This window comes from Choloepus didactylus, chromosome 15, assembly GCF_015220235.1.
Source record: "Choloepus didactylus isolate mChoDid1 chromosome 15, mChoDid1.pri, whole genome shotgun sequence".
NCBI lineage: Eukaryota > Metazoa > Chordata > Mammalia > Pilosa > Megalonychidae > Choloepus > Choloepus didactylus.
The window spans coordinates 55,066,921-55,079,487 of record NC_051321.1 but is presented as its reverse complement, the minus strand read 5'-3'; the positions used below and the strand labels follow the sequence as shown (position 1 = coordinate 55,079,487).

Below are 12,567 nucleotides of genomic sequence, written 5' to 3'. Positions count from 1 at the left end.
GCTAACAAAATCCAATTAATTAAGTTATGGGAACCAAAATCACTTAAACAAACTGGTCCTGGCCGCTTTGCTGTCTCCTTGGATCAGGTATCTCTGGCAAAAGCTGTTTATCGAAAAAAATAGGAATAATGCAGCCAAATTCCACCCAAAAGAAGAAAGTGACAAAAGCAACGATGCTATCAACTTTACTGCATCAGATTAGTATTTACTGAATCCAAACTACAAAAAGTACATTGAGAATAAAAGTTTGAGGTCAGGATTAGAGACATCATCCACCTGAGGACTTTACACATAGTATTTCCATCACAGGAATTATACAAATAAAAATATCTTAGACAAAACCAAGGTAGTCCTGTAAAAGCTATATTTGAATCTACTTTATTAAAGTCTTATGGCAAAAATGCATTTATTATTCCAGTAACTCAAACTTTAAATCTTGGAATCATCATGATTCCTTTTTCCCATCACTTCCCACTCTATCCCCTCACATTAATCAGTACCAAGTTTTTCAGATTCTACCACTGTTGAGATCCCTCCCATTGAAAAGGTCCCAGGAGTCGGCCAAGCCAGACACCACAGAGGACAGCAGAGGTCCAAAGGGCAGGAGAAGAGTCTGAGAAGGGCCAAAGGGGCGGCAATTCAGGATAGGAGGCCAAGGGTTCAAATAGGCAGACACTAGTAAAGTCTCTCAGAAGAGACTGGTTGGTGGAAGGAGGCATCTGAGACTACCTGGACCAGCGAACCTCTGAGGCTTGACTGAAGGGCCAAGTCAGGTTTAGGCATAGGCAGGTCAGTCCTACTCAAAAGGGCTCTGGTGGTACACACACACATATACCTTTCAATTTTCTCTGCCATCACCCTAGCTCAGACCCTCCTTGGATCTCACTTGAACAAGTACAATGATGTCTTAATTGACCTCTTGTCCTCCTTTTTCCCTATCTACACAATGCTGCCCAAATCATCTTCAAGTATCATGTCATACCCTTTCAATGTTTTCCATTAGCCTTAAAATAATTTACCAGACCCTCCAAGATGCCTCCTGCTCTCTACCCTGATATCTGCTGCCACTTGCCCCCAGTGCTCTCTGCACTAGCCATGACAACTCTGTTTCCCAAATGCTATCTTGTGTCTAGTTTCAAATATGTCTTCCTTTTAGCCAAAAGACTCTTAATCACTGCCTTCCATCCCACCCCACCACACACCCGCACACACTCACTCTACCTATTTTATTTTTCTCTTCATGTCTCAGCTTAAACATTTCCTTAGGGAGTCTTTCCCTGAACTCTTCAGTGGGTTAATAACCCCTGCTATTTTCCCAGAGTACTCTGTGCTTCCCTTTGCATGACATCAAATTTACAATTACAAATAGTAAACGATCTTGTGTTCTCTCAGGGCAAGGATGCATACCCAACAGACGACTGAACAAAAATGTTACTTCCTTACTCAAAAACCATCAGTGGTTTCACTAAGTCCTCCACAGCATGAACCTATATGGTCTACTATTCCTTGAAAGCTTCTACAAAGCAGGATTACCTATTCTCTCCCAAGGAAGATACACACTTTCTATCTCTGTGTCTTTGCTTCTAAAGCTTCTTCTACCAACTCATTCTCCCTGAGTCTTTTGAAATCCTACCCATTCTACCAAACCTATATCCAGTTCCATCTTCTCCACAGGATCTTTCCTGATTTCTACCTCCCCTGGCAAAAAAAAGTCTCTCCTGCCTTTTGACCCCCTTCCTGCATAAATATTTTGTATTTTCCTTATGATACAAGTCTACCTAGTCATTTTGATACTTTTCTTATGCTTAACAATTTTAAATTCCTTTGATAATGATGGTTATATCTTACTTTTCTATATATCTCCTCACAGCACTTAGTATGTGCCTTATAGATAGAAGGTGCTCCATAAATGCAATTAACTAATTCCACTCCAGCATACTTCCCACCACATACTCATCCCTACGCTATACTAACTAGAGGATATTATTCACAACCAAAATTGGAGAAAACAAGGCTCCAGTACTGAATTAAGGCCATTTGAAAAGTTTTAGCCATGATCAAGAGAAACAAAAGAGTGAAGAGTGAAGGAGTGAAAAGGAATTCTTTCATCTTTTCCCAGGAGCTTTATGATATCTTATAAAAGGTTAGAAATGAGCACTACTTCCTAAGCTTTGATGGGAGTGTTTGTGTTTAAAGATGCTCTGAGAGACAAGAAAAACATGATAGGGAATTATATACAGCTTTCAAAAATAAATGATAGAACTTTAATACCTAATGAAGCAAGCTACATAGAACATTCTAAATGCTATATTACCAGAGGTTACTTGATAGTAATCAAGAAAGATGGTGCTTCAAGGGGAAAAACAAAAACAAAAAAACTGGCTGCCTGTTTCTTAAAATCTACTTAAACCACAAACATACCTATCAAAGATTTGTTACTTAATCTCACTTCTTACAGCTCCATCTATGATAGCTGGCATATAGTAGGCACTTAATAAATGTTTGTATAATAAATAAATTAATCTCTCTTAACATCACCCAATACTATTCTTGAATACTGTAATGTTACTACTTGCAGCAGAAAACAACCAGCACTGCAAGTCTATCAAACAGAAATGTTACCATGGCTAGAACATTTTACATTGTGTATTTACCCTGTGCCTGGATGTGTGTGTCTGTGTATATATGTGTGGGGTGGGGTGTGTGTCTATGTATACATATATTCATTCTCTCTCTCTAGCATGTGTTTTTGGCAATATTGATTTTACCTAAGGATCTTATGCTATGGAACAGCCATTTTCAAACTTTCCTTTCATCAATTCGTAATAAAAACATTTTATATCACAACCTACCGAAGACACATACATGCACATGCATGTGCACACGCACAGGGACACACATAAATAACTAAAACAAAAGTTTCATGAAACAACACTCTTACTACATGCAAAGCACTAGTATTTTCTTTTCCATTCTAATAAAAAAAGTGCTGGTTGTGATCCACTAAACTGATTTTGTCAACCCTGTTCTGGAAACTCTTAAACGATCACAAAGACATTGGGCAGGGGGAATCCTTAGTTTGACATTGATTCCTCAGAAATAACGCAGGCTCAATAAACACCAATTAGAAAAATGACAAATTGATGTCTAGAAATTATCAAACATTGTTCACTCAAAAACTGTACTGAGCACCTAATAGTTTTAATATTGTGCAAGAAAAAAAATACAGACTTATTCTGGGCCTTAAAGCAAGTCTCAAAAATGTAAAAGAAGTCAATTTAACACATGTTCTGTGCCTACAACAGAATCAAATTAGATATCAATATCAGAAAGATATCTGTAAAATCCTCAAATATTCAGAAAATAAATAAACCCTTCTAAATAATCCGTGGATCAATGAAGAAATCAAAAAGGAAATTACAAAATATTTTTAGCTAAATGAAAATGGAAACACAACAAATGAAAATTTGGGGGAAGCTAAAAGACAGGCCAGAGTTTTACTGGCTTGGAGGAGAGCAATGAGCTCAGGTCAACAGGTCGACTTGGTTCTCTATAGAGAAATTCAACCAACTGTTCCCAAACTGATTGCATAAGGGGTGGCCATAAGACAGTGAAAACAATCAGATTATTTCTACTACTGAGGAAACATTAGGTGAGGAAATCAACCCCCAACTCGTCCCCTTGGAGAGGCTTTTCTGAAGTCTGAAAGGAGACTAGTAATCCAAATAAGCAGTGGTATCGCTAAAGGAGATGAGCCATACAACCAGGGTAATATGAAAAGAGAACAGTGGGGAAACATCTGGAAAGACGAGGCTGCAGAGCATGGTGGCCAGGGATGGGCAGCACTAAACTGCATGCTTCTAGATGGTACTTCTTCCCCACACTAAGCACAATTCCTGGAACATGGTAGCCTCTCGTTACTGTCTAGTACGTGTAACTAAACCTTTGTAGATTCATCCCAGAACTAAATTAAATGCAGAAAGCCTTAGCTTCTCAGTCGCCACCGAGACCAAGACAGGCCAGAAACAGAACCTTCAGAAAGATGTTCTGAGGTAGCTGAGAACTCCAAATCCTGGGAATCTGGGTCACATTATATATTCCAGTATCTTTTATTCCAGCATTTCACAGAAGTGGGAGGAGAGAGGACAAGTATCACAATGCCTGTTTTTCAATTAAATGTACTATCAGTTCATCCACTTAAGGTGTGTGTGGGGGTGGTTAACACACTAACAGACAACCATTAACTCAGTCTGACGGCTTATCATTTTGATTAGTAGCACACATTACATGAAAATAAAAAGCCCTTACATTTTCTGCTTGTATTTCAGGGAACTTCAGCATGTAAGGATGCTACTCTCCTTTTCTGGAGGCAATCCTACATCCTGCTAGGTTTGGTTTTCACATGTGCCTTGCTTCTTAAAATAGTTCTATGCTATTTATTTCCAAAGAGAAGAAACCTCGGAACTTTTAAAAGATAATAGGTTACCTCATCTTTTACACCTTTCTTGTGATAAAAAAAGAAAAATACATGGTATCAGGGACAAAAGAAAAACTGAGCTTTATAATTAATAATAGATATAATTATAATAAAGATTCAAGAGCAGAGAAATCCACATGCTGGCTTTTTAGAGAAAGAACATTTTCTTCCTCTCATTCTAAAGGCAAACCATTTGTCTATCAAATAGCATAAATACTGTGCTCCTCCTTTTTTTATTGTTTTAAAGTTACATCCTTTCTTGAAAGACCTAGAATCTTGGATTCAATCTTGTAATGTGAAAAATCATTCTAACATATATGTGCAATCTGAACAGCTGACTACTGTTCAAAGCCAGGAACCAAACAACTATATCAATTCACAACAGTCTTCTAAAATGAAAACTCCAAAATGAAATGATACTTTTGATAAAACATTTATGAACTACAACCAATTTTTCTAAATCCTTTAGGAGGAGACAAATTTAAAGTGATGTAACAAAGATGAACCAAGTTTAGGATTACTCGTTTACAATGTTAAATGACCCAGTGCACATTGTACATTACTTTACAGAAGAGATTTACAATGCATAGTCAACACACTTAGGGATGAGTCAGTGAAAATGACAAAATATGCCAAGGTCTTAATTACAATACCACTTTATTTGCATAGAACATCCTACTTTTAAGCACTTACATCCATAACCACATTTGACTGCATTATGTCTTTCAGCTTAAATACAATAGCTGTAAGATATGAGTCAGTCTGGATAGGAAAAGCTATGCAGTGGAGAGGTTAAGAGTGAGGAATCTGGAGCCAACTGTCTGGTTTGGAATCCTAGCTCTGCCACTTACTGTATGTGTGATTCCTGAGTAAGTTACTCAATATCTCCATACTTCAGTTTCCTCATCTGTAAAATGGAGATAATCATTTTTTACATCTTGGCCCTACTAAGGGTTAGACCAATTAATATATGTCAGGCATTCAGAACAGTATCTGGCACAGAGTAACTACAATAAACACACTGGCTGGTATCAGCATTGTCATCACTGTATGGATAAGGAACCGGGAATAGAAACCAGACCCTCTTCTCCATTTGAGGCCTCATCTACAGAGGTTTTAAAATTTTTTTAAGTATCCTCAGGTTTTCTAGACTAACAAAAAAGTTTTACATGGACTCAAAAGATTTAGTAGCTCAAAATATTTATAAAGTTTTTTTAATCTGTTTATATATACATTTTAGTTAAATTGATGAAAAAATCAAATGTTCTCTTTTAGAAACTGAACACCAAGGAACAGTTATCTGAGTTGTTATATTTTCAAAACAAAACTCTTATTTCACTTTTCAAGAGATAGACAATAAAAGGGAACAAGTCTATTATATCATATCATGCTAGTATGTTGAACATTATCTCATATTCATTATCAAATAAAAAAATCTAGAAGGAAATATATTAAGATGCTGACAATGACTATATCAGGATTTCTTTTCTGTTTTCAAAACATTCAGTATTGTGATGTACCATTTATAATTTTAAAAATGATTTCCAAAGAAAGTTTATCAAGGATTGAAAATAGTATTGATAGCATAAACATTTATAAATTAATTCTAGAAAAGAACAGATGCCTAGCTAAAAAAACCTACTCTTTTCTTCAGGCATGTTTTGGTGTCTTTCTTCGGACTTTGTTCAAACTTTTGCCCTTTAGTGATTCAGGTGACTGTGATAACACCTTTCACTGTATCTAAAAATAGGGCATGAGTGTGTAAATTTATGAGCTGAAATGCAAAACTGGCACTCTAAACTAGAATATTAAACCATTTAGAATACGCTACCATAAAAATATATTTTGAACAATGACGATCACGTGCTTTGTATATACAAACATTTAAATTTAACCATCTTTAACCTTTTCATAGTGAAGAAATGTGAAATAATGAACTTTTTAACACTCTCAAATTTGTCAAATCATTTCTCAAGATGGGCAAAGCACTCTTCCACTCCAGGCCCCAGGTTCTTTCTTTGAAAAATAAGTAGACTAGAATATTAATGGTTCCCAACATTCTTTCCAACCCAGCACATCTAAGGGATTCAACATCTCTCCATTTACAGCAGTACTGACAGGCTGAAAATGTCCTGCAGGATTCTCATACACTGCTCTAAGAGCTGTCCCCCTTCCCTGCCCTCTTGAGAATCACTATGCTGGGGGGTCTCTACAGTTCTGCGCAGCTCTTAAGTCTGCCACTTTAGGTATGGTAAAAGTGCAACCAAATGACCTGGAAGCTATCTGACAGTTTTGCTTTAATAGCTTAAAAAAGAAAAAGCAGGAATTAGTACATATTTTTATTTGTTGGAACATGCAAGATTCAAATAGGAATTTATATGGTGATGGTATCAAAGAGGGCTTTGTAACCATCCATATGGCCAACAGCATACCTTACCTTGAATCAGCTTTCAATCAAGGTTTGAATATGTGATTAAAGGATGGGAGATTTGTGCAAGTCTACTTGCCTCATAGTAGAAAAGGAACCCAACGACTGACACATGGAGATGTGATATTACGTGATCCCCACATACTCCTCTAAAATATCCATTTGTCACAAGTCTGATACCAATTTAATGTAAATGATGTTTTTGTACTGGACAACTGTTACAAACTAAAACTAACAGTTACTACAAATATGATGTAGGTATATGCCAAATTATAAACACAAATATAAGCTAAATACATTAGCTTAGCATGGTGACTAATGAGTTGCCCAGTGGAGTTTACAAGAAGCATACATATTTCTCTGATTGTGTACTTATTATAGACAAATTCCATGTATTTAAAAAGCTATTGTACATGCAAAGTCATGTGAGAAATTCCCACAACTAGGAAAGAAGAAAATTTGAAAACTTCCTTGAAAAATATGTGGTGTTTTTGATGCAAATGTGAACCAATATTACATCATCTCATCATTAATAAGTATGCAAGGAATGGTAAAAATGAAGACCAGAGCATGAAAATTAGTATTACCTCTATGGGAAAAATGTGTAATTGTATCATCTTGAAATCAGAAAATATATTAATAATGCTGGTTGTAACCTGTATGTTTAAAGTGAGATGACCCTTAAATGGCATGACAAATAATAGCAATCCACAGATTTAGTATCTGAATAAAAATAAATAAATAAAAGTCTGAGTCTAAAAAGTTGCTGTACTCTGTACCTAGAGATGCTACCAATAGTGACTCAGAATACAAATGTAAATGTTTCTATCACTGCTGTAACATGTACTACTGCAGTATTAATTCATGGTTGAAAAAGTTGATACAATTTTTGAGTAGGCAGCAATTTCTTCTGAAATCACAAAACACACTGTCCACTGTTAGCTTAAATTGCTGAACGCATTCCCCATTTAAAAAATAAATTCTCAATGTTCCCAGCAGGGACTATAACTGCAAAACCTAAAACTTGGGTCAGTGAACAGACCAATAATCCAACAGGAAATAAAAGTGAACAGGAAGAAAATGCCCAAACCCTAGTTCAGAAAGATGTCCACACCTGAAACATGAGCAGTAAATAATACGCAAGAGAAGATTATTTCTTGCAAAGTTACAATGGATAAAGATTTGTTGAATGAATATATACATTTCTTCCTCATTCTATACCCATGTGTCAAAGCATCACGCAATTTGATTTGTGGTAGTTTCTGTTGTGTCTCCAACTTTACATATAAGTTTATCAAGGGGGGGAAAAAACCTGTTTGGCTTGAGTCACCATGAATCACAGCCAGGAGGTCATCTTGTGTATCAGCAACTATGTTTTCACTACAGCTATGTGACCTGAAGTGGCAGCAGCAGAAGCACCAAAATAGAAGGGGCAGAAGGAAGCGACTGGCTTGCCGGCCCCCAAATGGGCTTTTCCAGCTCATTCGGGCAACTGGGCAAGAGCCAACAGCAGAGGAAAGAAGAACAAACCCAACAGCTCAAAAGAGAAAGACTGTAGGCCCACCACACCTTCCTTGCCCTCTCCAGGAGCCCAAAGAAGGAAAAACATAAAAGAGAACGGGCTTAAGAAAGGCGCGGAGAAAACACAGCATGACAGGAGTCAAAACTAGCCCTGTGTAGGACAAAACCTAGCCGTGATCTTGAGGCACATTTCGGGAAGGTATGGAGACCAAAAAGGATCTCCACTCGAGGGTTCCGGGTCAGCTCCGGCGCGAGCGCACATCGGGCCCCCAGCGTCCAGGCACCTCCGGCCACCCGGGACCTGCCCCTGCTCCCACCTCACCTGTCCCGTGCCGGCGGGCCGGGCCGGCGCCCCCTGGTCCCCGCCCATTCTCCCATCCTGTGCCTTCCCGACGCGTCTCTCCGGAAACTCGGGCAGGTCGACGCGGGCAGGGGACCGATGCCCGCCCCGCCGCCCCAGGCCCAGCCCCGGCACTCACTTTCTGAATCCGCTTCAGCGCCATGGATCAAGGAGGGCGGCGGGGACACCGGCCGGCGGGCGGCGGCTGCGGGGCTTGGGGGCGTGCGGTCGTCGCGGGCTCGGCTCGCTGGCTGCTCGGCTGGTTCAGCCCGGTGGGTCCCCGGCTCGCCGTTCGCTGGCTTGCTCCGGGCGCGGATGCCAGTGCCGTGTGCGCCGGAGCGCGAGGGTGCGCGAGTGTGCGGGCGGGGACGCCGGCGAGACTCTTTTGTTTCCGCTTTTGCTTCTGGGAAGGAGCCTGCGCCCTCCCTGTCCGCACCCGGCCCCGCCTGGCACACTGGGAAGTGTAGTCCCGCGTCCTCTCCTTCGCCGCGAGTGCACCGCGGTGGTAGCCGCCAGCCCCGAGGCGCTGTTAGTCACTCTGTTGACCTCAGTAGCACACACTGGGCAGCGGGGATTAGAACTGCTGGGATATGTACTTGGTTTCTATTGAGCAAGTTACTTAACCTGGGGTTCGCCGTCCGTAAAGTGGGGAGAAAAATTTAGCTCATAACGCATTTAACAGAATTTCTAAATCTTCACAGAGTTAATCATTCTTTATCCAATATGTGCTACAGCCGATCTTGTTTTTACCTTTACAGATTTCACTGTCTCTTCTCAAATATATGAATTGCCTCAGTTTCTCGGCCTCCATACATGCGCAGGCTCCTTACGTCCTTCCTTCCATAGCTCTTATCTCGGAGGGAGAACGCTCCACCTCTTCCAAAACTCATCCCGCCGGTCTATACTTTTCCAGCTCCTCCTCAAAAATCACCCTTTCAAACCCTCACCATTAGCTCCTTCCCTTCCGTTTACAGCGTCTGCTTAGTAGTCTACCCACACTCTCCATCCTTTCAACCCCTGTTAACTTGTCTGCCCTATAAAACTTGGCTTCTGCTTTCAGCTCTAGCAGAATCGGGTTTTCACCAAGGTCACGCTTGAGCTTCTAATTCCCAAATTCAATTCAGTCCTTATCTTCCGTGATGTTTTGAACCATGTGATTGCTGGCCACCCTTTTGCTTTTCTACACGTTCACCGCCTCTGCCTTCTACAGCACCGTGATAGTTGGGTCTTCTTTCTACTTCTCTGACTTCCCCCACCCCTTTTTAAAATCACTGGCTGCTGCTTTTCTTAAGCGTTGAGTGCCCCTGAGTTCTAATCCTTGACCGTCTCACCTTCAGTATCTTCACAGGAGATAGATCTCAAACATTCCCATGAACTGGGAGGCAGTCCACGATGGTCGGAAGAGCAAGGGCTTTGTGGAAGACCACTATCCCAGGATAGAATCCCAGCTCTGACACCTACCAGTTGTGTGACGCTGGCCAAGCCACGGAAGTTCTTTAAGCTTTAACTGTCCATAAAGATCACAATCTCTAGATGTGTTAGTAAGAATTAATTGACATTAAAATATACAATGCGCCCAAGAAAATGTCTTATAAGTTCAAAGTGCCCTATAAATATTATTTGCTTTCTTGTTTTTATCTATAAGGTAATAACTGCAAAATCTCACTTCCCAACCCAACCTCTCACACTAATTTCAGTCTTACATTTCCAAAAGTCTAGTGGACACATCCACCTTCCTTCCCTGTGGTCAGGAGTCTCACTAAAGGGTAATGGTGGAGGAAACCTTTCCACAAAGCCAAAAACAGTAGCTACTGTAGCATTCTAAGGGCTTATAAAGAACAAGGAACAGAAATCAATTCATGTATCTTAAAACAAAAACAGAAAAGTGCAGGAGAATGGGGTAGTGGAAGAATGATAGAATTAATGGTACCTGAAACTTAAACACCTTGCCCCCAACTCATCCCCTACCCCCGCAAACTGAGACAGGTCTGAGACCTGGCTACCCTCTTATTTTCCTTTTCATGTAGTCTCTTTTCTTTCTGAATGTTGACCCCACCCTTCTCTTTCTGGCTCCCCCTCAGTTTCTGTTACACGTGGCTTGGGCTTGCCAAAGCTCTTACTCCAGTTTGTGACACTTTTCCAGCAACTGTTCCTGCTGCTAAATATCCAAGCCTTTTCTATTCCTAAGTTCAAATCCCCAAAAGAAAGAATATAATTAATGCAACTTCATCATAAGCTAGTAGAAAAACTATGAATTGACTGCTTTGGGGGTTAGGTGGTCACTCATGGTCCAGTTAGCTGTGGGAAGTTTGGAAATTCTGCTGAGCCAACGGGCTTCTGGAAAACACTAGCGAGATCTTCTCATCATGTGATATATTTGGGCTAGCTGATACACCTTTTTTTGTGCTCCAGAAAGAGGGACCCTACCCCCACATTTCTCTTCCTTTTTACTGGACAAGAGTGAGAGTGTCCTTGTAAGTGGGAGACAGTCTGGGCTTGGGTACCAGCTGCTTTGGGGAGTTGCATTCCCATGCTGATAGCATTTAGATATCATGTGGGAAGTGAGGGTATGTTCAGCTGCTGCCACTATGGGAAACACTAGTTGTAGGTAGCTCATTGCCAGGCAACCCAGAAAAAACTTCCAGGATGATTCAGTGGACAATCCCTATCATCTCTCCATAGAAAACAAACAGACAGACTCAAGCAGGGGCTATGGATAGTTGGGGCAGTTTCATTCAAGAGGTGTCAAGGGCTCCGACACTGGCATCAATTTCTCGCCGCTCCAGACCATCCTCCATACTACTAAAATAAAAACTGATCACATCACTCCATTGCTTAAAAACATTTACTGGTTTGTATCATGGAAGCCCAAAGCCTCAGCTTAATACAAAAGGCCCAACACAATCTGGCCCCAAACTCCTTCTTTCCATGTTTAGCAGGACACACTATATGAGTCTTTGCATACTAAATTCTCTCTGTATAGAATAACCTCCCACCATTCATCTGACAAACTCCTACACATCCTTCCAGACCCAACACAAATGTTACCTGCTCTATGAATCTCCTCTACCTATTTGCTGAGGTGAGTTGATTAGTGTTTATATTATTCTTTTCATTCCAGAAGCAATATATTCCTACTTTACAGATACCACTTTTCTTGTCCATGACTATTTATCTCTATTGAATTCTAAGAAAATATGAAATGCTACTTTTTAAAGTGAGGTACAATTTACACACAGTGAAATGCACGAAGCTAAGTGCAAAATTCAACGAATTTTGACAAATGAATATACCTGCATAACAACTACCACAATCAAGGCATAGAACATTTCCATCGCCACAGAAAAGTCCCTTGGACCACTCCCACTCAGTCTCTACCCCGATAGCAAAACACTGTTCTGATTTTTATCATCACAGATTAGTTTTACCTGTTCTTGATTGTCATATAAATGGGAAAATGCAATACATACCCTTTTTTGTTTGGCTATTGCTTAAAATAACATCTTTGAGATTCACCTATTTTGTTACATATATCAGTAGTTCATTCTTTTTCATTGATGAGTAGTTTTCCATGGTATGATGAATACACAACTAGTTCTTTTGTTTTGTGGTTTTTTTTTTAACCCCTTCTCTCTTGATAAATATTTGTGTTGTTTCCAGTTTGGGTTTATTATAAATAAAGCTGCTATGAATATTCTTGTACACCTCTTTTTTGTGGATATATGCTAACATTTCTCTGGGATTAAAAACCCTAGAATTAGAACTACTGGGTCATAGAATGGAGTATGTGTAACATAAAAT

At 39.9% G+C, this 12,567-nt stretch overlaps 1 protein-coding gene and 1 pseudogene across 2 annotated transcripts in view; one reads left to right on the top strand and one right to left on the bottom strand.

Moving 5' to 3' along the window:
• Positions 1-9,367, bottom strand: part of UBE2D1 (ubiquitin conjugating enzyme E2 D1) — a 45,332-nt gene extending 35,965 nt beyond the window's left edge. The window contains exon 1 of one of the 2 annotated variants that reach the window (XM_037805064.1): positions 8,906-9,367. Coding sequence is in view for 1 of the 2 variants with exons in the window: in XM_037805063.1 (XP_037660991.1) it covers positions 8,906-8,929 (24 nt within the window). In the remaining variant the exon portion in view is untranslated. The remainder of the gene's footprint in view (positions 1-8,905) is intronic. The other variant, XM_037805063.1, reaches the window with a different exon arrangement.
• Positions 8,928-12,567, top strand: part of LOC119509926 — a 67,582-nt pseudogene continuing 63,942 nt past the window's right edge.